The following is a 26,158-nucleotide window of genomic DNA, read 5'->3' as shown; positions in this document are numbered from 1 at the left end:
CAAGAAGAAATGTTGAGTTATTTTTATTACACGTTAAACAGTCCACAAAAACAAAATCCGAAAATTCTACCTAATCGAGATTACAATCAAAAGCACACCTAGAAATCTCAACTTTTTCTTTTAAACGCAGCAAACTCGACTAAAACTTACGTAGGCTAAGTAACTCATTGCAAGAACCCCATTTTATCCAATAACTCTGGACGTGGCCTTACCACTTAAGGACATCGGTTGTCTAGAAAGTCTTTTGAAGGTTAAATGATATGCCCGGTTTACATTGTGGCTTCAAAATAAAAATATAAATCAATACAAACGCCAAAATGTAATTTCTATGGACCTAAAGCTTTTATTTATGTATGAAACATAATTAAATGATATTTATTGCTAATGTTTTAGAATAATTTTATCTAAACTTTATCAAATTTTCATTGACGTTCTGATACTATTGTCGATGTATTAACTCTTGCTAGAGCAGGGAAGACAAACAGAGACGGTGTGACGGTTACCTAACTTTTTTTAAATCGCTGTCAAAGGGAGTGGCGTGTTTAGCCGTTATTGCCAGTTACTTTTACTAGTAGGGTCGATCACTCGTTCTTCGGAAACTTTCCACACAGGGCCTTTTCACGAGGCGCGATTGTCGGTTTATTGTGTCGAGTTGAAAAAAGGCAATTTCCTACCGTTTGACCACAATCGAGTTTCCCGTCCTGGCCGCTATTATTTTGGCCGGAGGACTGCGTGAAATAAACAAATCACACCCTCTGCAACGGCCGGGTCTGTCTTGCCTTTTAAAACGGCTTGTCGTTGGGAGTGTTTAATCGGCATTGACCGAGTTGCCCAATGACCACCGCGGTGGCTGGACGTGGACGGCCAATTTAGGCCCCGTTTCGAGAATATCTCTATTACAGCTGGCGGACCCTTTCGCATAGATTCACCGTGAACTTTCCCCTCGCATCGAACGAAACACTTCAATTACCTGAGACTTGTCCTGTCACACAATTGTAATAATTAATCTTAATTAAAGGAAAATAACAGTGCGGACAAAACGATCCGTAATATAAACCAATTTCACCGTGGTTCCTGCTACATATATTCTGCAACTGAAAAGTGATAGCAGCTGAGCTTTAGAAAACTTTAGAAAAAGTGGAAACTGACCACCCCGTTTAATTGAGGTTTGATTCAAATTCATTTATTTTCTAATAATAAAAATTATATACTTTAAAAAAATTGGGTAATAGCATAAAATGGCATATGAATAATACTAAATACAAATGAATAATTAGAGATCGTGAGTTGCAGCCTGGTGAAAAGTAGATTTAGAAAAAAATTTCTATATCGTGCCAACGTTTCGATCTTCATTGAGATCATCTTCAGGGCTCAAAGTGTTTTTTTTATGTAGATGTGTCATTATTGTGTGTCGTGTTGAGAATGCACATCTACACAGAAAACAAACACTTCGAGCCCTGAAGACGATCTCAATAAAGATCGAAACGTTGGCACGATAAAGAAAATGTTTTTCTAAACCTACGTCACACCAGACCGCATCTCACGATCTTCAAATAATCATTGGTCTCTAAACACCACACACTAAATACAAAATAGAAACTACAGCTGTATCCTTCCATAATAAATATGAAAAACCACACTTTTGACTTCAAAAATATACTCAGAGAAAAAAACCTAGTTGTTTATTTCAAACTATATTATTTTTGTCGTTATATTCATTACAACATACTTATTTTAATATAAATCAAATTAAACTAGATCAGAAATTCATGAATTTTATTAAACATTATTTAATTATGATGGTTTGAAAACAAGAAAATTTCAATATATTATTAAATGATTTGAGGATTTTCTTTTAAACCATCATAATTAAATAATATTTAATAAAACTCATGAATTTTGATCTCGTTTAATTTGATTTAGGTTAAACTAAGTATGTTGTTGTTGATACATCGATAAAAATACAATAAAATAAATATACAAAATAAATAAATATAAAAATACGAGTGTCCGGTTTTTGTCTTTGTGTACATAAAAATAGTAGACAAAAGAAATCAATTAAAAATTGTAGAAAATTTATCAAAGTGTTTGTCTTCAGTCACACAATTACACAGAAGACAAACACTTTGAGTGAGTAGAAATACTTTGATTGAATATATATTTTTAAAAAAATATTTTGCATTGTATAAATTCACTTTTTTTCACATCCTACATCTATTTGTTAAATTTAAACAATGTTTGTAAATCTCAGGCCCTGAAGATGATCTCAATAAAGATCGAAACGTTGGCACGATAAAGAAAATGTTTTTTCTGAAACCTACATCACACCAGACCGCATCTCAGATTTCTAGATAATTTATCTTAAAATTCAAAAACCGGACACTTATTTTGTTGTTTATTGCAATATATATGTTCTTTTATCGTTATATTAATTACGATACTTATTTTAATGTAAACCAAATTAAAACAGATCAGAAATTCATGAGTTTTAATACATAATATTCAATTATTAGAAACTTATTAAAATTATCTTAAAACTTATTTAATTTTTTTTTTTATTAAAACATGAATTTTTGATCTATTTTGATTTGGTTTACATTAAAATAAGGTTCTGTACTTTTTTTTTTAAGATTAACAAAACTGGTTTAGTATTATACAGAAATTAAAAAAAAAAAAATTATTTAAAAAAAAGCTACTTTACACGTGTTGTTAAATATTTGCGTTTCATAATAATACAGAAGAAAAATAAATATAAAATGAAATCAATAAAAGTAGAGGGGCGTCGGTGGCCTCAATGGTTTAGGCGTTGACACGACGCTCATCACTGTAAGGTAGAGGTCCCGGGTTCGAATCCAGCGGCCCTGCAAAAACAACGGCACCCTGAGGGTTTATATGCCCGCGCGCTGTTGCGAACCCTCGTAAAAAAAATAAAAAAATAATAATAAAATAAAAAAATTAAAGTAAAGAATAAAATTAATAACAATGTAAAAATGAAGACACCATAATGTAACGTTCCAAACTTACAACATCTGAAAAACAGGCAAACATTACACGCTTTTTATTTTTTATTTTTTTATGTTTGATTTATTTCTGCAAGATAGCATACATATTTATATCGAACTACGTAATATTTTATGTATACACTTAAATATCGCATAATATTATCGGAAACTCCCAAGCCATTGTTGAGATTATACAACAATTACGTGTCGTATTTCCAACCGGAACTCCAGTATTGTTAAAACAAAATTTTATTATTATTTCATTCAAACAAGGAAAATTGTCTGCTTTTTCGAACATAATGGTTCCAATACGAGTGTGAGACTATCACAGTTGTTTAATTAATTTTAATTAATTTAATTTAAAGCTTTGTTTTGTGTTTTACTGTATTTTAAATTTTAAAACAGTAACCGTGGTGAATTTGGACGTTTACACCAGGGAATGCCAATTCGCATCGTCATTTCGGAGGTTGAAACTTAATCAATGGAACATCATCCAATTAATGATTTCCACAGCAGTCGTTTCGTTTGGAATGAACCGGACATGTCAGAGAGCAGATGGAATAGAGCGAGAGAAATTCATTCTCGTAATAATTCCGAATATTCTTGCCTTATTCAGCGATATCACGGTCGCTGTTGGATCAATATTCGCAAATAACTGACTTATTTTATAACTTTTATTTTTTTATTTTACATCAAGTAAAATACGAAAATACTGCACATTTAATTATAATATTACCATTATACAAGAGGCCTATTGGGGCAATAGACCCATTCGAGAGTCGGAATCATGGAACGATATGATTTATGAACGTAGGTAAAAGGAATGAGAATAACAAGTCGATAGCAAGCAAACATTATTAGCAGTTCACGACGGTTTAGTTTTCTCATGTCGTTATGAGAGTCTCATCCTGAATTATAACAGGGATAGATTAGTGGGTATAAAATGGGGTGAGGGCTTAAAATAGAAATTAACTTTGGACCGCTTTGGCAATAGTACACGGCGTTGTATCGATGACCGGCGGTTCTTCTTCTGAAGAATGGAAAACTCCAGCTTTTTTATGTTCCTCCATATGCTTTATACACATCCATCATTTCTGGGCGTCCTGTACGCACATGCCCAGCTTAGGAGAAGTCTATAAAATATCCATTGTATTCCGATTGACCAAATACTTCTTTCAATTAATTAATCTGTATGTAACGTATTGGTTGAAATGAAAATGCTAGTGTCACGAGCGGGATTCGAACCCACGACCTCTATCACTTGAACTATCGTGACTTCGATCCACTCGGACACCAACTTCCCACTTCAACCTACCTTCCGAATTTTCCATTTAGTACTGAAAAGTGTTTGTTTAGTACTGAAAAGTACTGTTTTTTTAGTACTGAAAATTACTGCTCGTTTAATACTGAAAAAATACTGTTTTTTAGTACTGAAAAGTACTGTTTTTTTTAGTACTGAAAAGTACTGTTTGTTTAGTACTGAAAAGTACTGCTCGTTTAATACTGAAAAATACTGTTTTTAGTACTGAAAAGTACTGTTTTTTTAGTACTGAAAAGTACTGTTTTTTTAGTACTGAAAAGTGGTGTTTTTAGTACTGAAAAGTACTGCTTGTTTAATACTGAAAAGTACTGTTTTTTTAGGACTGAAAAGTACTGTTTTTTAGTACTGAAAAGTACCGTTTTTTAGTACTGAAAAGTACTGTTTTTTTAGTACTGAAAAGTACTGTTTTTAGTACTGAAAAGTACTGTTTTTTTTAGTTTTGAAAAGAACTGTTTTTTAGTACTAAAAAGTACTGATTTTTATTCTGAACAGAACTTTTTTTTAATACTGAAAATTACTGTTTTTTTTAGTACTGAAAAGTACTGTTTTTAGTACTGAAAAGTACTGCTTGTTTAATACTGAAAAGTACTTGTTTTTAGTACAGAAAAGTACTGCTTGTTTAATACTAAAAAGTACTGTTTTTAGTACTGAAAAGTACTGTTTTTTTTAGTTTTGAAAAGAACTGTTTTTTAGTACTGAAAAGTACTGTTTTTTATTCTGAACAGAACTTTTTTTTAATACTGAAAATTACTGTTTTTTTTAGTACTGAAAAGTACTGCTCGTTTAATACTGAAAAATACTGTTTTTTAGTACTGAAAAGTACTGTTTTTTTAGTACTGAAAAGTACTGTTTTTTTAGTACTGAAAAGTGCTGTTTTTAGTACTGAAAAGTACTGCTTGTTTAATACTGAAAAGTACTGTTTTTTAGTACTGAAAAGTAATGTTTTTTCGCACTGAAAAGTACTGTTTTTAGTACTGAAAAGTACTGTTTTTTATTCTGAACAGAACTTTTTTTAATACTGAAAATTACTGTTTTTTAAGCCCTGAAAAGTATTGTAACTGTAGCAACTGAAAGCAGGCCGACGGATGCAAGAAGTTTGAATTCCTGCGCCGGCCTCCACCAAAATTTAATTACTTATTTATCGCCCTCAGGATTGATGATCTACACTTTTTATAATTTTCCGAATAAATTTGAGATTAGAGCTTTTGTTGAAGCCATGACGAAAGAAAATCCGTGGAGTGGTTCGGCAGTAATTTTGATCGGCGTTTCGGGCCGTCACAATTATATATAAAGATGTTTTTTTCTATTTTTTTATCGGTTTCTTTTTTTTATATATCAATAATATAATAATTGTTGATATTATATAACATGTGGAGTGTCAAATGTGGTAAACCATCTTATCGTTTTGGCATCAACTCCGTTGTTCCGTTGAAGGTCTTGTGCCCTGCCCTGTTTTCAAGGGTAAAATCGCGACTACTTTCTTCTTTCGCGGCTGAGAATGTCTGAAACCCAGTTATTCACCGGCCATTGGTTATTATTTATTACTAATCGATACGCCTATGTTTCTCGTTTTTATTTACGCACAAAAACCACAAAGGCTATCACCACAGCCAGATACTCTGAACTGAAATGCCTTGGCAAAACGGAGGTGGTTGTCCCCAGACAGGTCTGCAGAGTAACGAACCTAACCACCACGATCCGGCCCTCTTATGCTAAAAATATGATTAAAAACTTAAAATGAAGTGGACGCGTAAGTTGACTGGATCGGCAGAAAAGCTCTCACGTTTTAAGCGCTCGGTGGACAGATGGCACTCAGAGGATCTTAATAAAAAAGGGATCATACTCAGTGGACTAATAATAGGCCATGCGAGGTCGACATAGACACGCATTTTTAGGTCAAAGCCCGGGTAGTCTCCGGCATGTAGAAGGTCGCTCTCTCTACGTCTCACATAATTGAAGAGTATCATTCCTTGCCTCCATAAAGAAAACGAGTATATGTAAGTAATTGTGTTGAGCACAGAAGCGAATATTTGGCTTGGTATATGTCTCGTCGTGATTGAGTGTATTTATTAGCGTGAGTGTGTAGTGTGACAGGGGCAATGGTAGAAATTGAGTACAATGTATATGTATAGTACGAGTGGTGGAGGAATGTGAAGTTGATATGAAATTAGTGAAAGAAGGTTTCTTCGGCTGATCTTATTAATTCTGATTGTCATTAATTAGCTTGTCTTATTAATAATTATTTCCTTCATGAAAAAATGAAAAAATTATTATTTTTTAAATCGGCTGTCGGCTGGCATAGACTTACACAAGCACTCTTTAATGATCTAATCTAAACACATAATCATTTTACATAATCTACACGAAAATCATATGCATAGACAAAAGAATTGCTGCATTTACCTAGGAAAAAACGGCGTTAACACTTAAATTGATAAGGGCTTTTTTCAAAATTCCAAATTTTTTTATAGCTTTCTTCAAAGGTATACAAACAAGCATTTATTTATTAATGACCCAATCGTATGAAGGTTCTACTCCATCTATTTTCATTCTCTCTCTCTCTCTCTCTCTCTCTCTCTCACTCTCTCTCTCCCTCACTCTCTCTCCTTTCCTCTCCTCTCCTTTAACAACATCTCTCTTTCTTTTAATTTAGACATCCAGTAGGAGAATTAATTTAATTTGTCCCATATTATCAGTCGCCCATGCTCTCTCTCTCTCTCTCTCTCTCTCTCTCTCTCTCTCTCTCTCTCTCTCTCTCTCTCTCTTTTCCTCTCCTATCCTTTAACAACATCACTCTTTTTTTTTTAATTTAGACAACTAGTAGGAGACAATTTAATTTGTCCCATATTGACAGTCGCCCATGTTTGGCGAGGACCTTAGCCGTCGAGCCATCCAATAATTCAATTAGCTTTTCTTTCGATAAGGTAAAATTCATAAAGTGCGGTTTACGATTTCACTCACGATCAATCATTCAGCAACAACATAATGTATAGCACGTGAATTTCAGAGCGAACAAATCCTGTCTCGTTTCCAGAAGCGATTCCTGTAATTCAGGTACAGTGTTTTACATCTAATTTACACAACTAAGGCCCATCAATGACCCCCGTTGTTAATATTAATTATATTCGCTTAAATTGAACAAACTTGTTTTTATGGGTGTTCCAAGCAATAACTCGTAATTTTGTAATAATTCGTTCAGCACAACGGTCTGAGAATCAATTTATTACATTGATCCCACGCCCAAAAAAATGTTTTTCTCACAAAATGCAAAATCCATTCGCACGTAACGTGACTTCGGTGCGTTTCGTTAATCACCACGATGAAATAAACCCGACAATTTACAACTTCCTACAATAGATTCCTTATCAAATTACGTTCTTGTATTAATGATCGAAACGTCTTATAGTGGATAGAAAGGAAAGTAGATAAGAGGAGAAAATATTATAAATAATATATGTTCATTTATTGGTGAGCTTTCGAAAATTATACCATTATATATTACATTGCCATTAGATAGATAATTTTACTTGCAACATTATAAATAAATACAAAAGTAAGAATAAAAAATGTCAGTAGAATTTACACTTCAGAGAAACAGGGCTTCACACTAGAAGGCCTGGAAAGGGGCCACCTAGGTCTACAGACGAGATAGACGATAGATTGACCTGACATCTGGCTCTCCCGAACCGCAGCAGATAAGAAATTTGATAAGACAAGTCCGAAATGTTTCGATTTCCTCCAGGACTGTTAGAAGGCTCAATGAATGTGGACCTATTCGTAAAGCACCATTTCTCGGTGTGTACCACACAGGGTGTAAGAAACAGGCAAGAGTCTCTCGGACGACCAACCACATTATTATTACAACATATTTCATTATTATACTCGGATCTATTGACGAAATATGCGCATTGTACATGTCCTTTTTTGGTTTATACGCTGATGTACAAATTTAACACACCACTTTGTTTATTTAGTTTAAAATTAAATTCAGCCAGGAGACTGAATGTAAACCACTCTACAATAGAAAGGGTTCTTTGGCACTTCAGAAAAACGGGGCTTTACACTAGAAGGCCAGGACAGGGTTGACCTAGATCTAAAGATAAAAGAGACGATAGATTCATCCGTCATCAGGCCCTACGAAACGGCAGCCTCATTATCTTAGTTCATTACGGGCAATTAGATGCTAAGTCCGAAATGTTTCGATCTCCTCCAGTACTCAAAGAAGAATGTTCAGTGAAAATAACCTCAGGGCTCGGCACACGGCTCGTGGATCTCTTTTAACCAAATGGCCAGGATATAAGCAAGGGAACATGTGAATTGGACATTGGAAGATTGGGGACGAATTCTTTTTAGAGATGAGGTAAGAGTTGGTCTTAAATCTTCGGATGGCCGTACTTTCATAGGGAGACCCTCAGGAGACAGATACACCCCATGCAGTACGGTTCTTCGGGTGATATTCCATGGTGGGTCATGGATGTTCTGGGGTGGCATATCCTTGGACGCCCGCCCCGAATTGGTTGTTCTGCGAGGAAGATCTCTAATTATGGATGATTACACGAATCAGATTGGAATTGGTTGCTTGTTGTGGCCTGCGAAGTCCAAATTTGAACCGAACCGAACACATTTGGAACCAACTTAAGCGAGGAGTACGACGGTGAGACCCAGGTCCTTACACCAGGCACAGGAATCGGCTGTTCTTAATGAATGGGAAAGAATTCCTCAGGATTTTATCAGAAAACTTTTACAAGGAGTAAAATGGCGTTTAACGGATGTGATTCGTGCCAGAGGTGGAAATACTCGGTATTAAAGAGGTCAAAACATTTTTTACATTTTTATTTGTTTTTTAATTTTCCGTTTTTTTCTTTGTTTTCTTTATTCAATAATAGTTGGTTTTTTTATAACGAGGTAATAAAAATTTTCGTTTTAAATGTCTTATGTTTACAGCCAAACCTTTTTTTGATATGCAAAATATGAACAAATGATTATTGGGAAATCGTGAGATGCGGTCTGCTGTGACGTAGGTTTCAGAAAAACATTTTTTATCGTGCCAACGTTTCGATCTTGATATGCAAAATATGAACAAACGATTATTGGGAAATCGTGAGATGCGGTCTGCTTTGACGCAGGTTTCAGAAAAACATTTTTTTTATCGTGCCAACGTTTCGATCTTTATTGAGGTCATCTTCAGGGCTCAAAGTGTTTGTTTTCTGTGTCACTATAGTCACATGACACTCAATGACACAGAAGACAAACACTTTGAGCCTGAAGATGATCTCAATAAAGATCGAAACGTTGGCACGATAAAGAAAATGTTTTTCTGAAACTACGTCACACCAGACCGCATCTCACGATTTCCGAAAAATCATAGACTAACGGTCACTAATCACCACATAAATATGAATAAACCTATATACGCTCAAATTTAAGGGTGTTGGGTTTATTTGTCCATCAGTGCATAACGTAATATCTCGATAAACTATTGAAGGTCGACCTCCGACCCAATGTCGCAATTTCGTACGTCTTAATCTTGTAAGGGATCTAGCATCAACAGAATGATTTCACTCGGCGTCTGTGAGCGCAGCGATTATTTCTGTTTTAAGTTGTTCTATTCGATACGAGCACGTCATGAAGTTGTTCCTGATCATTTTGACCGTATTTTACTTGACAATTATCTCAGAGGCTAGCTCGAATTTGACAACAATCATTAGCAACGATACCCTTGTGTTTAAGATGATGATTTCACCTCCGTACAGAACCAATTGCGAAAAAGGAGAAATATATTTCAAAGGAAAGTGCCGTTTAATCTTCCTATAGGTAAGCTGTTAAATGTTTTCCTTATCAAATTTGTCTTTAGAAATTTTCAACGAACACGATTTAAGATTCAGATATTTTCTAAGTGTACATAAAAGAAGGACGATTAACTATTTCTAGGGATATCAATTGGAATCTAGATAAAAATGACAAATAGCAATTTGCCTTTTTTTCTAAAAAAATTATAATTGTTGATAAATTTTTCCTCTTTCTTATTTGACAATTCCTTTACGGCATTATAAACACATCTCACGATTCTGGCTTAGAAATTAAATATGTATTCTTAGCCCTCCTGTATCATGTCCATCCTCGGCATAGCCTCCCCAAGACTTCAGAGAATAGCGATTTGATGGCGATCATACATTTCTTATTAGCTGATATGTGAAGATTAACGTAGACGTCTATTCACTACCCTGTTGATGACTACATTCATTGTTAGCAAATAAACTACAATAATCCTATAAAATCTCGGCCCCTGTTGTAGATGTCAATTTTTTATCAAGTATCACTTCGTCTAACCTGAAACTGGCAAACCAAAACTTTCCCCCTTTCCCTAAGTCCCACATTCTCCTGTAAAACACCGGTCAGAGCTTAGTGGACAGTATAGGTCTAAGTTTTGTTTCGCTGATTCTTGTAGGTGCTAATCTTGTTTGACTTCTATATCTTCATTTATAATAAAGCAATATATATAAACCTAAATACAGTAAAATTTAAGGGTAGTCCGTTTATTTTGTCCATAGTGTATATTCTTGTTGTTGTAAAGAAAAAAATGAATGCTTTAATAGTCTCTTTTGATAATGACGAGAAATATTTGCTCTATAGAGAGCTTAATTTTGATTCACACCTATGTTTGGAGTCACTAAAATTGAAACCGATCCAGTTCATTATTTTTGGGTTTACTTGAGAATACCCTAACCTGAACTTTAAATCTTATGAGGATGTCGAGTCTAACGAGGAAGAATTTGTATCATATCTACGTTTTGAGCGAGTCAAGAATATTTTTCATTTTATTGCCATTTGTCCCAGAGTTTTTGACATCAGTCTGAAACATTTCAAAGCAATTCAAATCTCAGGTGATCATTTTCTTAATTTTTCTGGTAGAGACTGGAAAGCTCTTGCTCAATTCGTTGAGTGTGCCCTAGATTTCACGTCGATTTATTTATTATACAAATTATGATTTACAGGATATTTACTTTCTAATAGCAAATTTATTTAAAGAACAGTTTTGTTGAAAATATCTAGAGTATATATATATATAGGGTTAGCAACAGCGCGCGGTCATATAAACCCTCAGGGTGCCGTTGTTTTTGCAGGGCTTCTGGATTCGAACCCGGGACCTTTACCTTACGTTGATGGGCGCCGTGTCAACGCCTAAACTGTTGCGACCACCGACACCCCCCTATATATTATTTATATAGAATTTAATTGTGTAAAAAATATTTTTGTGGTTTCATTAAGGATTATTGTTTATATTTCATGTCGCAACTCTCCGATCGATGTTTAAACATATTGGGATTGTCGTGAAGAAGTTTTTTTGATATCTAATTTGTTATGTACAGTTGAACTTTGTTTAATAAAGACTTTAAGAAGAAGACACACGAAAAATAACAAATAAAATGAACACATAAAATCGTTTAGGGAAAATGACGGAAAATCAAGAAACGCGTCTCCCCTCATGACGAAAAATGGCCATACTCGAAAACTTGTAAAAACATATTGTATGCTAAAAACTCATAGATACACAAATTAACAACATATTATCTTTGACACCATTCAAAACACTGTATCAATTAAAAAGTAATAGGACCAACGATGACAAAGACCGATCGGAACAATAAAATAAATAAAAAACACACCAACCTCACCCCACGACATTATAAAATAGTTTCAATTAATTATTCATTTTATCTAATGTCTTGATTGGGATGAAAAACCTAGTGACACGAGCGGGATTTGAACCCACGACCTTCTGAGCCGACGGTAGTGGGTTCGAATCCCGCTCGTGATACTAGGTTTTTCATCTCAACCAAGACATTAGATAAAATGAATAATTAATTGAAATATTTAATTATTTCATAACATGTATGGAAAAATTAAATATTTCAATTANGAGGACAAGTTGGAAGGTTGTTGCCTATTAAAAGCCTATTATGGATTAGCCTGATATGACCTATTCGCAATCTAGAGAGAATCACAAGTTCTTTTCTCTCAAGTTCCTCAGTTGGCCATTTATGTACAACTGGCTTAATTTCTTTCATACTATCTCTACAGACATTCCATCTTGCCGCCCATTTATATATATTACACAGGGCGGGCGACCAGGACCCGAGGGGTTAAAAACCTGGGTAGGCCCGTACCCCATCCCTAAAAGGTCCGGGACCTGCTCAGCTCACGAGTCCTGCATAAACCTTTTGGACCTATTCACAAACCCCAGGATTGTGGACCATTTTATCCTGGGGAGTGTTTTGGTTATGTCCTCTCCTTCGAAAGTATCAAATCTTTCCCTAGCATCCCTATCGCATTCTGCAAGGTAGTGTCGAGCCGTTTCTTCTTTGGTTTCGCAGAAGCGGCAGAAGGGGTCTGGTAGAGTACCCATTATGAAGAGGTGTCTTCTCAAGGGGCAATGGCCCGTTAGGATACCTATCAGCCTCCTTATTCCCCTCCTAGAGTTAGAGAGTAACCATCCGGGGAACATATTCCATTCCTTAAGGAATTGTTTCATGCCCCAGCAACTTAAACTCTCTTTCGCTGTGCTTAAAGAGTGGGGTAATACCGGTTGTGGCCCGACAAACGCAGTATTTGATCCTTCCTTGGCCAGGCTGTCCGCCTCCTCGTTGCCATAGTGCTCCTTATGAGGAGTTATCCATATGAGGGTTACCCTATTCTCATACCTGGTGATAGTCCTATTAATGAGTTCAACGATTTCCTCTACCAGTCTAGATGTTGATAGTTCTTTTTGTAATGATTTTAGACTGGCCTGACTGTCGGAAAAAATTTTAATATCTTTTCCCTTAATCTTGTTATCCATAAGTGTTCTACAGCAAACATTAATGGCCCAGACCTCTGCCTGAAAGACCGAGGTGTTATTACCAAGAGGAGAGGAGATGCTGATCCCTAATTTAGGTATGTGTATTCCAGCACCGCTTCCCTTATCCTTAATGAGTGAGCCATCGGTGAAGCAGTCTAGGCTACGATGGTCATCATCAGACTTACAGTTATAGTCACATGGAGTAACTACCTGAAAGTGTTTTTCCCCAAAGGTGTTTTCACCCTTTTATCGCTTACACCCAGTAGTTGGTTGTTGACCTTACTCAATAAATGTAGAATTTTCGAGTGTCCTATATTATTTCCCTTATGGTTCCAGCTGCCTTCACTAATTAATCTATGGCAGCTGGTTAGTGCTTTAACCTGCCGCCCACTTTCGTTTGATAATGTTTTTAACATAAACGACTATATCATCTGGAGGAAATTGATCTGTTCTTTGTGGATGGTTTGCAGCGTATATTATTATTCTGTGTTTGCTCACATCAACTCCGGCTGACGGACTGTTGACCATGCCGTAAAGTATTTTGTAACATATTTTGAGTTTGTTGTATTCCGTGTAAATAAATACTATTATTCATTCATTCTAGCATCTTTCTGCCTAACTGTGACACACTTATAATGCGACTTCTACATCTTTTTCATTTCACTTTCTTTTGCTATCCTTGTTTTTATTTGCAACACCAGCAATTTCAATTACATACGCAACTTCCAAATTTTCTGCATTAGTGATTGTGATACTTGAAAACGTTTGGCAGCTTGGCTCATTTTTGAAAGCAAATCATACTTTTTTTTTAAGTTCACATTTCTCCTCGAAACTGACAATCTTACGTTTTACACTTATTCTTACGAGTTTTGAGATCACTCTGTATAGGTGATATCTATAACCGCGGTCATTATAGTCTTTCCAAAATGGCAGTGAGCTCCGGGCTAAGGTTTCTCTTCGTTCCTACCTATAAAATATTATGTCAAACCGCTCATCACACCCGGAGGCAAATAAATTACAAAATTTAATAAGAGAGCTTTACTTAAACAAACTTATTGGATTTGTCATTAACTCATAACTTAATCTTATGAAATATATGAACGGTATAAGGTATGAACGGTAAATGTTCAGATAATTTTCATTTGCTGGTTAGGTAGTGGGTTATTAAATTGAATTGAAAAATGAAAATTATCTGAACATTTACCGTTCATACCAGTTAGAACAAAAAAATAGATAACTGTCGCTTAATTTTACTTTCGAACGACTTTACAAAACGACGTCCTTGAATAGCAGACCACAATTTTCCTCTACATGTCGTTTGCTTTCGAAGAGAATGATTTAAGGCAAACTTTTCGGCTATATTTCGCTGGCCAGTACTAAAATATTATAACGTTTTCAATTTTCATTTGACACTTCATTTGACGAAGTTAAGTTTGATCGTTGCTGGTCATTGAATCCCATCGTTTCTTGTAAGATTCATAGTCTAATGTTGTCCGCTAATTTGAGTCCATAACGTCATCACATTTTAAAAAAGTGATAATAATATTTTAAGAAAATAACAATAATAGAAAAATAAATAAAATTTTATTTTGGGTTATTCAGATGACCTGGAAACAATCATTAAAGGGACATTGGAGGGCACTCAAGGTCTGAGGTCTCTGGAGATCAAATCAGATGAAAAACTTTAAACTTTATAATTTTTTTGACGGTGTGAGAAAATGTGTTTAAACATAAACCCTAAGAAACGAACCCCTTTAACAAGAAGAAGGAAACACAATCTAAATCCACAATAAAAAATTAAGACTTAACTTTTTCAAAAGAAACAAAGTACCTAGGTATAACACAACAGGCAACATTCTGCATTAAGGCCCTACTAAGGGTTGGTCTGAGATTTAGCAGTAAAAACTGGGAAATAAACCAGAAGATGTTATATATATACACACCACAACGTTCAGCCACTGGACATACCTCGAGTGTATGGCCACAAACACTGAATAAAGAAACCCAGGTTCAACTATAAAGCCTGCATCGACTGGCGTGCCTCCCTATCACAGGGGCAACCTGTCCTAAAAAGGTACTTTTGAGAGTGCCAACTGACTCCTGAAATTAAATGTAATAAAGCCAGATGTAAGGCGGAGCCACCAAAAAATTTTGGAAAGAATTTAGATAAATGAATATGGCTATAACAGTACCTGACAAAATAAGACCAACCTTGACCGATCCTTCCAAGTGGACATAATTAATATGGCTCTGGAAAAAAGGTAGACCCAAGGTTCAAGAAGGACCCCAAATATTGGTGCACAGATGGATCGAAGATGGAACAGGGCGTAAGTGTAGGAGTAAAAGGACCAAACTATACCCTAGCAAAGCTCCTTGAATAACCCTAACAATGTTCCAAGCTGAAGACCATCCAATACAACTCTGTTCCCAGGAGTGAATAAAGAAAAATATAAAAAGGTAAAAATATAAAACAGATTTACATATTTCAGATATCCAGGAACTAAATTCGTATGCTCTGAGCTCCAATTTGCCTGGGAGTGCTTAAATTGCCTAATGACTCTGGGAAAATAAAACATGATTAACTTAAAGTGTGTTCCCGGTCATGAAATGCATACAAGGAAACGGACAGCTTGACCAACTAGCCAAAAAAGGGGCAGCCATCTCACCCATGGGACAACCACAACCAGGTGATTATGTGTTTAAGTTGGAACTGGAAAAACGGTTTGAGAAAAAAAAACTCAAGCACTGGTCAAAAGCACCAGGCTGAGGCAAGCGAAAATTTATAAATCTCTCAAAAAGGAAGGCGAACATCTTTGAACATACAGGATTTGAGGAAAATTATAGGCCTCTAACCGGCCATTGCCGTCTTCATTACCACCTGAAGAAGATGGGCAAAGCATAGACATGACTGTAGGAACCAGAGACTTTGTGAAAGTGAATATTAGCCCGGTTGAAGTCTCTTCGTTAAGGCAATTCTCACACCAAAACCGCGAGCAACCAATATGCTTTGTCTTATGGAAAAAGTGCACTCTACAAGGTATTGCGATAATTTTAAGGATTCCACAAAAGATCTATGTAGTCGCAGTGGAGAAAAGGATTTTTAAAATTCTCGATCAATCCCCAAACCTCAAAATCTTTTTTCGTTCAATCTTTTCGTTAAATTATTCCTTAACTTACTAACTCATTTATTTGGAGCTAAAGTCTTAAACTTGTATTAAACGTGTGTGATGATTAGTGACCGTTGGTCGATGATTATTCAGAAATCGTGAGATGCGGTCTGGCGTGATGTAGGTTTTAGAAAAACATTTTCTTTATCGTGCCAACGTTTCGATCTTTATTGAGATCATCTTCAGGGCCTGGGATTTACAAACATTGTTTAAATTTAACAAATACATATAGGGCTGTGGAAAAAAGTGAATTTATACAATGCAAAAAATATATTTTTTATATTCAATCAAAGTATTTCTTCTCACTCAAAGTGTTTGTTTTCTGCGTAAGTGTGTCGTTCTTGCGTGTCGTGTTGAGAGTCACTCAAAAAATATATTTTTTGCATTGTATAAATTCACTTTTTTCCACAGCCCTACATGTATTTGTTAAATTTAAATAATGTTTGTAAATCCCAGGCCCTGAAGATGATCTCAATAAAGATCGAAACGTTGGCATAAAGAAAATGTTTTTCTGAAACATACATCACACCAGACCGCATCTCACGATTCCTGAATAATCTTGAATTAAATTATGTACTGTTATGATGATATATGATACATGTACCATTTTTTGAATATTATTGTATATTTTTCAGGATTGGAGATGAGGCTCAACAAGAAGACCACGTATATTGTACATTTGGAGCAAATAGTATAACTACATTTTTCAATTAACAAAATATACAGTGATGTAAATGAATGTAAAATGTACAAATGTACATTAATGTAGATCCACCTTTATTGTCTCTAATAATAAAAAACCTGTTTTAATTGCCTTTTTTGAGCCGTTCTGTCGAAACAACAAGCTAAAACATTGCCAAAAATAAAACGTTTAGTATAAACTAATAAAATACCATATTTTCATAATAATAAAAAACAAAAATTTCTAGTGTAAAATCATTTATAGTTTTTGTACAAAAAAATCTGCGAATCGATTTAGACAATCTTGGTAAAGAATCTGAATCACTGTTGGATGATTGGTACACAATAAACATGATAGCACACCAGTGATTAAGTACGTAATCGTGACAATTGCAGAAACAATATACGAAATCGTTATCGGTGACTAAACCGTACGATTCAAATAGAACTAGATTAGGCTCAAGTAGAAATTTAAAGTTTACGAGCTTGAAACGTATTTGTTAAAAGTTTATGGATGCCTTTAGTCCCAACGATTGTTCGTTTGATCTTACGATGAACTAATGAATGAATTAACTCTTGATATCTAGCCCAGAGAAAATAATTATTTAATCAATTAATTTTTGTCCTGATATCAAACAGGAGATAAAAGAAAAAATAGATTACTTTACCTGTTTATGTTTTGAAATAATTAAAATTAAAAGTAAGAGGAGTTTATTATTGTATTCATATAGCTTTAGTGCTTCATATTTCGTTCGGCCTAGCTTGAAATTAAATTGTTTATCCCCCTACTCCAAGATTCGCAATCCTTGAGAATTCTCGACTGTCTAGGCTAAAGGATAGAATAAAACCTCGAAAAACAAAGGAGAGTTTTGCTGAGCACGAGAAAAGGAAACAAATAAACAGGCCAATTGAAGACCACGATAATAAAACAAGCTACAGCCCAGGATTGGACAACATTTTGGAAAGGAGAGGAAATTTTACTGAATCTTAATCTTAAAACCCAAGCGAATAATGACCATTTGTTTAATTAATAACTAGAAGGGGGCCATAAAATTATTAATTAATTTCGATGTCTTATTTCAACGTTATATTCATTTTTTTAAATGGGAAGACAAGTTTACCAAGAGATATAGCATATATTGGATTTTCCACAAAGAAACGAAAAAAATAAAACCATAGCTTATCAAATTGATGGATAAAATAAACGCACCATCCTTAAATTTTAATGTATTGGCTTATTTATTATTAATGCATTTACTACCTGATGCATAATACCGTGATTAAAAAACAGGAATTATTGAGTAAAGAACAAAAAAACAGAAAATTTAAAAAAATAATAATAAAAAAGTAAAAAAAACTTTTTTGACCTCTTTAATACCGAGTACTTCCACCTTTGGCATGAATCACATTCATTAAACGCCTTTGCATTCCTTGGCAAAGATTTCTGATAAAATCTTGAGGAACTCTTTCCTATTCATTAAGAACGTTTTGATCTTTATTGAGATCATCTTCAGGGCTCAAAGTGTTTGTTTTCTGTGTCATTATTGAGTGTCGCGTGGGCACACACAATAGTGACACGACACGCAAGAATGGCACAATTACACAGAAGACAAACACTTTGAGCCCTGAAGATGATCTCAATAAAGATCGAAACGTTGTCACGACAAAGAAAATGTTTTTCTGAAACCTACGTCACAGCAGACCGCATCTCACGATTTCCCAATAATCATTTGTTCATATTTTGCATATCAAAAAAAGGTTTGGCTGTAAACATAAGACATTTAAAACGAAAATTTTTATTACCTGATTATAAAAAAACAAACAATTATTGAATAAAGAACACAAAGAAAAAAAACGGAAAATTAAAAAACAAATAAAAATGTAAAAAATGTTTTGACCTCTTTAATACCGAGTATTTCCACCTCTGGCACGAATCACATCCGTTAAACGCCATTTTACTCCTTGTAAAAGTTTTCTGATAAAATCCTGAGGAATTCTTTCCCATTCATTAAGAACAGCCGATTCCTGTGCCTGGTGTAAGGTCCTGGGTCTCACCTTCGTACTCCTCGCTTAAGTTGGTTCCAAATGTGTTCGGTTCGGTTCAGATTTGGACTTCGCAGGCCACAACAAGCAATTCCAATCTGATTCGTGTAGTCATCCATAATTAGAGATCTTCCTCGCAGAACAACCAATTCGGGGCGGGCGTCCAAGGATATGCCACCCCAGAACATCCATGACCCACCATGGAATGTCACCCGAAGAACCGTACTGCATGGGGTGTATCTGTCTCCTGAGGGTCTCGATATGAAAGTACGGCCATCCGAAGATTTAAGACCAACTCTTACCTCATCTGTAAAAAGAATTCCTCCCCAATCTTCCAATGTCCAATTCACATGTTCCGTGCTTATTGAATCCTGGCCATTTGGTTAGAAGAGATCCACGTGTGCCGAGCCCTGAGGTTATTTTCACTGAACATTCTTCTTTGAGTACTGGAGGAGATCGAAACATTTCGGACTTAGCATCTAATTGCCCGTAATGAAATAAGATAATGAGGCTGCCGTTTCGTAGAGCATGATGACGGATGAATCTATCGTCTCTTTTATCTTTAGACCTAGGTCAACCCTGTCCTGGCCTTCTAGTGTGAAGCTCCGTTTTTCTGAAGCGCCCAAGAACCCTTTCTATTGTACAGTGTTTACATTCAGTCTCCTGGCTGAATTTAATTTTAAACTAAATAAACAAAATGGTGCGTTAAATTTGTCCATCAGCGTATAAACCATTGATATAAAAGGATATGTACAGTGCGCATATTTGGCTTAACGATCTCTTGGTCAATAGGCCCGACTATAATAATGAAATATGTTGTAATAATAATGTGGTGGGTCGTCCGAAAGACTCTTGCCTGTTTCTTACACCCTGTGAAATGAGAAATGGTCCTTAGTCGATTAAGAATAGGTCATATGCGCTTGACACGCCAAAGCCCGCGCAGGTGCCTCTTATGCCGAGAAAGGTTGCTCGATGTATGTTCCCACATAATAGAAGCTTATCATGCCATGGTTCCTTACAGAGAGTGTGTAGGCATGCCGCCGGATTTAATCATGGTTCTCGGACACAGTAGCGAGTTTCTGGGTTCCCTGTTCTGCTTTTTGGTGGACGTGGGTTTTTATTATTATATATAGATTTGTTTTATGCGCTTTTAGCGTGTGTATTTATTAGTGTGAGTCGTGAGAGCTAATGGTGAAATGTCGCCCCTAATTTAGATTACATTATTACCAAATAACTTAAAGTTATAAAATATAAAGTTTAACAATTTATAAATGTATTATATTTTAACCACAAATATCTGGAGAAAGCAATTATCAAACAAAATAATAATTGTAAATTCTGTTTGGCCTTTGATCAAATGTTTACAGTTTGGAAACGTTATCAAAACAATAACTAAGCGGGTATAAAGCAAACGCTTGAACACCTCCTTTCAATCGTTGCAGTATCCGCGGTCAGATTAATACAAGGTAAGCCGTCAACGAATTAACATAAAACAGTAATTTATAATCATTTATTTATTTAATTACGTTTACACTTTTGGCATTTAGGGTATTATCAGGGATCCTTGATTCTGTACTGTTTCTTGGTGGTCGGGTTATAAGATTTATTATTTAATTTATTTCCAAGTAAATATTTTATAAAAAAACTTATATACTATTTTAAAATATATCGATGTTTTTTAAAAAAATCTAGTAAAAAAAACACATTTTCTGTTTAAAATGTAACATGTCCACTTTTGGATTCACGAATAATCTGGATCTCGGTATTGTCTAGATGAAAAAATTAATTTAATCGTTATCTGGCAAACTTTCGACCTATTTTAAAGTCATTAACATAGTCTAAATTAATTACATATCAATATAACTACAGAGATCTTACAAAACAATCTTAAATATGTCTCCAATTCTAAAATAATTCAGTCACTGAAGTCAAAAATTCTCTGTAAGATGGCCAATGATCCTTATTTCGTCGCGAACTTTACCATACCGACCTCCAAATTCCTTTTGTCAAAGAACTCATCCCTTCCCGTTACACAAAATTCCATAAGTCCATAAGTACACATACTTACCCTCTTGTCCTCTACAAAATCCCACCGGTCAACCCACGGTAGTGACTACTTATTACAAACTTAACTAGATTAGGTCTTCATTGGGCGACTTTTCCAGTTATATTTTGTGATATAGCGTGTCTCTTCTTCCTTTTTGTTGGGCCCAACCCTGAATTCGAAAAACCGAAAACAAGGTCCCAGAGGTGTTTTACGATCGGACCTGACTACAATTATTTCATTTATCGATCAGGCACCTTTTATATTTCATTTAAACCAAAGTAAATACGACACCAAATGTTTGTTAAATTTGAATCTTTAATTACAATTTATTTTCACATAAAATGACAATATATTTTATTAATTATTATTTTTAATTTAAAGAATCCTTTTATCCTATAACAAACCTATCTCAAATCTACAAACCTTCATTTTAAAATGGAATTTGATTCTCGTTTTATAGTTCCATAAAGAAAGGTAAAGAAATTATTATTATTATTATTATTATTAAAATTTTGACCAGCAAATTAGAAAATACAATTAAAATATTAACACAACTTTTAAAATGAAATATTATTTCTTTTACTTTTCTTTATAAAAATATATACCCTTTTAAAACTAAATTACAATTATTATTTTTTTATTTTGACGTCAAAGTAATAAAAATTAACTCACTTGAATAGTGTGCACTAAGTTTTAAAACAATTTATTAATTACGCAAAAAATAAGTTAAATTTACTTTTTAGATTTTAAACAAACAATTAAAATTTTTTGAATTTAAATAAATAATAATTTTATGCAAACCGTTTGCCAGACCATCTGGAACAAGGGTGGATGGGTATCACTATTTACAGTCAATCCGCTGTGGACCGAAGAAGACAGTGCCTTCTTACAAATTTCGTGTACAAATTCTTCTTACAAATTACAAATTTCGTGCAAACAAAAAATCCCTCCAAATTGACATAAGTTTTTAATAGATGTCTTCAAAATTATTTGAAGAACGACTCGGACTTAACATTGACAACGACCCGTTCATCAGACCATACAAAGATCCAGTGAAAAACCACATTCGATGTTTTGATGTTGTTTTTTTGATTCGTTGGACATAACAAATAAAATATATAATTACGAGCCTCAATAAATATCGGCCAAACTTTCATAAGAGACTAATCGCTCCTTGCCGTTTTTCCGTTCTTCCAAATTGCGATGTATGACTTCCCTATTAGAAAATCCTTCCCAACAATTTTATACTTCAATCAGAAATGCGTTTTTCAATTATAAACAGTTATGTCAAAGACCGATAATTTGGTTTCGTGCGTCACCAGTGAAGATTTGCTATTGTAACCGAAAAGCAATTTTGAAGATATCAAAAACGTGAGATGGTCTGCGTACCATATACCCTCGCTTAATCTTCCTTTAATTGGATTTTAATTAAAACATTATTATACCCATCAAGACCGTGTAGGAAAAATTGTAGGAAATGAAGGCCGCCTGTTTTGCGGAACGCCGAGCATAACTAAAAACCGACGTAACCAACAAAAATAAAAATTCTCTGGATGAAGTTGTTTGTAAACTGTGTAATAACCTTTTCTTTATCCATAGAAGCAAAATATTGCATTGCCTCTGTTAAGTTAGTTCTGCCAAATTTTCGTCACTGAAACTGATAAATACAACTATACAAATTATAAATAATACGAATAATAAGAATACAACAAAACTACGAATTAAAAAGGTTTCAATAAGCGTTTATATACTTCAAAATTCGAAGCTGGGCTCTTATTGTTACATTTTTTCTCATTTCCAGATGGGATTCGGGAGATGGTTGCTCCTCTCTGGAGTCTGCCTTGTCCTGGCGACAGAAAAGTCCACCCACTCTGTCCAGTGGCGGGGCAGCTTAACAAAAATGGATGAAACAGGAAGAACAGCTTACAACGGGCTTGTAACCAGGGCTCAATTCTACAAAGATTTCGTTTACCTTTGCATACCCAGGTAAAAAGCGAGCCTCAATTTAAAATAGTGCACTATATTTTTTTAGAAACGTACATATGTATTTCAATTTTTAAAAAAAGCACAGTTTTTGTGTTATATTATCTACTTGTATGGAATAGAAAGACTTCTCAGAGTATAACATGCTGTCCTGTAAATATTGGTTTTTAAATAACTATGTAAAATGGCTGAATTGAAAATGGCAACTGTAAAAAATTCAATATTAACCTTAGTTATTCAGATATCGTGAGATGCGGTCGGGTGTGATGTAGGTTTCAGAAAAACATTTTTTTTCGTGACAACGTTTCGATCTTTGGTAAGATCATCTTCAGGGTCTGGGATTTACAAACATTGTTTAATATAACAAATACATGTAGAATGTGGAAAAAATTGAATTTATACAATGCAAACAAATATTTTTTATATTCAATCAAAGTATTTCTATTTTCAATATAATAAAAACAAACATATTTAATTTTTTTCAGAAATCGTGAGATGAGGTCTGGTGTGATGCAGGTTTCAGAAAAACATTGTCTTTATCGTGCCAACGTTTCGATCTTTTATTGAGATCATCTTCAGTCAATAAAAGATCGAAACGTTGGCACGATAAAGAAAATGTTTTTCTGAAACCTACATCACACCCGACCGCATCTCACGATATCTGAATAACTATCGATTAACGGTCACTAATCGCTACACATTAACCTTAGTATCGTATTACATAGTCAGTTCATGTGCATCAATGTACTTAAACATCATTACATAATCACAGGCTGAAACCGAATTGTTAGGCAACTTTGGTAAGACTGAGTTTTTTAGCTTCCCAATGTACTGCTCTTCTTGGAGAATCAGTACTCTGGCAGAAAGGACGAGCTCGCACGAGTAAGCGCTCCTCAAAATAACCATGGAAGGAATTTATTTTGAGTGTTCCATGAGAATCGCTTACCTGGGTGTCGAAATGGACTCGAGGATAAACTTCAGCGACCATTAATAAAAATATAGCGGGCAAAAGCAAAGTTTTCATCAGAATGCTTTACACGCTATTTCCACAATTTCCACCCTAAACTATCCCTCCACCATAACTCTTTCCTCAACGTCTCACCCTTACAATCCTCCACGCCATTTAAAACGACGAGGGCCTCGTGACCTTCCATCTTAACCCACCCAATAATTGGATTGATATAATTATTGAGTTATTTATATATATATTTATTTATTTTACTTACCTAGTTACTCGCAGCGCACTTATTTATCTATTTAAGATAGTATATATACTTTTTTATATATTTATAGTTTAGGACGGTTACATTCCTGAGCATGTGGTGTTTTTGTTTAATGATTTTCCCCACAATCTCTGATATTTTTGTTTTTAAAAATCATGCGGTTCAAATCTACTACCCTGACAAAGTATGTAACGATCCGGAGAGCTTTCTCTGTTTAAAAAATTCTGTTTTTCTCAGTTGTCAAATGTAAATTGTTTTGCAAAATAAATTTATTTTATCATTAATAGGTTGAAACCGAATTGTAAAGCAACTTTGGTAAGAATGAGATTTTCCGATGCTCCAATGAACGACGTGACGACGGAAAATCCGAACATCGAGCTATTTCCCTCGTGGACGCCTCAGACGGAAGGCGATTGCAGTTGTCTTCAGTCCGCAGTGGACCTTTATCTTGATGAGATGAAAATTCTGTGGGTACTCGATGTCGGGTCTATTAAGTTCGTTCAATCCAATCCGACAGATAGATGCTACCCAAAAGTACTCGGCATTAACGTCGAAACAGGAAAAGTAAACATTTCTTCTATAAAGTACGGTTTTAAGTATTTACATGATTTTTTTGTAACTTTGTTGTTTAATATTTAATTTTCAGACAGAGCATGTCATCAGCCTCCAAAGCCTGATCGAACCGATATCGCGTGTCCAGTTCATCGTTGCCGATTATGACAAGGACGGAAAATGTTATTTGTACATAAGCGATGCCGCGACTATGTCGATCATAGTTTGGGATGTAACGAACAAAGTCGGCCATCGGGTCATGCTGCCAGACGATGTTATTTCCGAAAACGCACCAAAAGACGTCCTCTACCTCGCCCTTGTTAGAAAGGCGACTAGCACCCTCCTGTACTTCACTTATCGATCGGGTGAAAAAATGTTTTTCATAGATACGAAATGCCTTCGCAAGGAAGCCAGTACGGCTAAGTCTTCTGAGGTAGGATTGAAACCCGCCAGGTTGATCATTCTCGGAACCGATGGGTTGGACTGTGTATACTTCAGGTGACTAGTGTTACAATCGTATTTAAATAATACAGACACTTCTAATTATATTACTAATTGTTTTTAGGTACGAGATCTATCCAGATATATACAAGTGGAATACAAACACTCCTTTCTCTCAAGACAATTTCCAACTGGTCCATACCGGAGGTCAACTCACGCCTACTCAAGTCATGCCATACTACTCCTGGAACGTCATGATGTTGTGCGAATCAAATCTCTCCGAGTATCTCAATCCAAATTCGAAACCAAGTGACGCAATTAACAGTCTGACAGTAATGCAAGTCGCATAATTTTTTTTACTGTTTTATTTATTATTTAGTATTATATAAAATCCATTATTGATGACTGACGAAAACTTAAAAGTTTAATACAAAAATATCCTTATTTTTATTATATTATCCTCTTTTTGGAACAATACATGTATACTATCTAAGAATTAAATATAAACAAGTGAATTCTTTCAAAAAGGACGACTTTATAATCAAACTACCATTCTTCAAAATCGAGGATGATTTTTCGTCCTCAAAAATCCTGCATTTAAATTCATTTTGGCACATGGGGTTTCCTTGCAACGATTCATTCAGGGCATGTAAAAGATATTTGTCAACCTTAGAATAGAATTCCTCCTTGAGAATAACTTTTGACCTCGTCATTGATGTATGCAGGGTGATGGTAGACCAAAACAGTGAACAAAGAAAGACCAAAATGATGGGAACTGATTAAGCTGTACGATTAGAGCATATGATGACAACAGAAATCGTGCTACCCTAAGCAATTTCTTTTGAGTTCATAGTCGTTA

General features: G+C 34.9%; 1 protein-coding gene and 1 long non-coding RNA gene across 3 annotated transcripts; both read left to right on the top strand.

Moving 5' to 3' along the window:
• Positions 1-9,763: 9,763 nt before the first annotated feature.
• On the top strand, positions 9,764-17,147 carry LOC106664022. Its single transcript, XR_001340128.2, has 2 exons — positions 9,764-10,137; positions 16,965-17,147. It is a non-coding gene; the product is annotated as an uncharacterized LOC106664022 (long non-coding RNA).
• A 3,268-nt stretch (positions 17,148-20,415) lies between these two features.
• Positions 20,416-25,752, top strand: LOC106664014. 2 transcript variants are annotated; one of them, XM_014389362.2, is made up of 5 exons: positions 20,416-20,519; positions 22,902-23,086; positions 24,594-24,870; positions 24,953-25,356; positions 25,424-25,752. In XM_014389362.2, exons 2-5 carry the CDS (start codon positions 22,902-22,904, stop codon positions 25,647-25,649), a joined length of 1,092 nt encoding a protein of 363 aa, XP_014244848.1. In that variant the 5' UTR covers positions 20,416-20,519; the 3' UTR covers positions 25,650-25,752. The 2 variants fall into 2 exon arrangements, with proteins under 2 accessions (XP_014244848.1, XP_014244857.1); XM_014389371.2 differs by lacking the exon at positions 20,416-20,519 and adding an exon at positions 22,716-22,829.
• Positions 25,753-26,158: the final 406 nt, after the last annotated feature.

The sequence above is a fragment of the Cimex lectularius genome, unplaced genomic scaffold, assembly GCF_000648675.2.
Source record: "Cimex lectularius strain Harlan isolate CLEC.00 unplaced genomic scaffold, Clec_2.1 scaffold170, whole genome shotgun sequence".
NCBI lineage: Eukaryota > Metazoa > Arthropoda > Insecta > Hemiptera > Cimicidae > Cimex > Cimex lectularius.
This window is presented reverse-complemented; position numbering and strand designations above follow the sequence as displayed.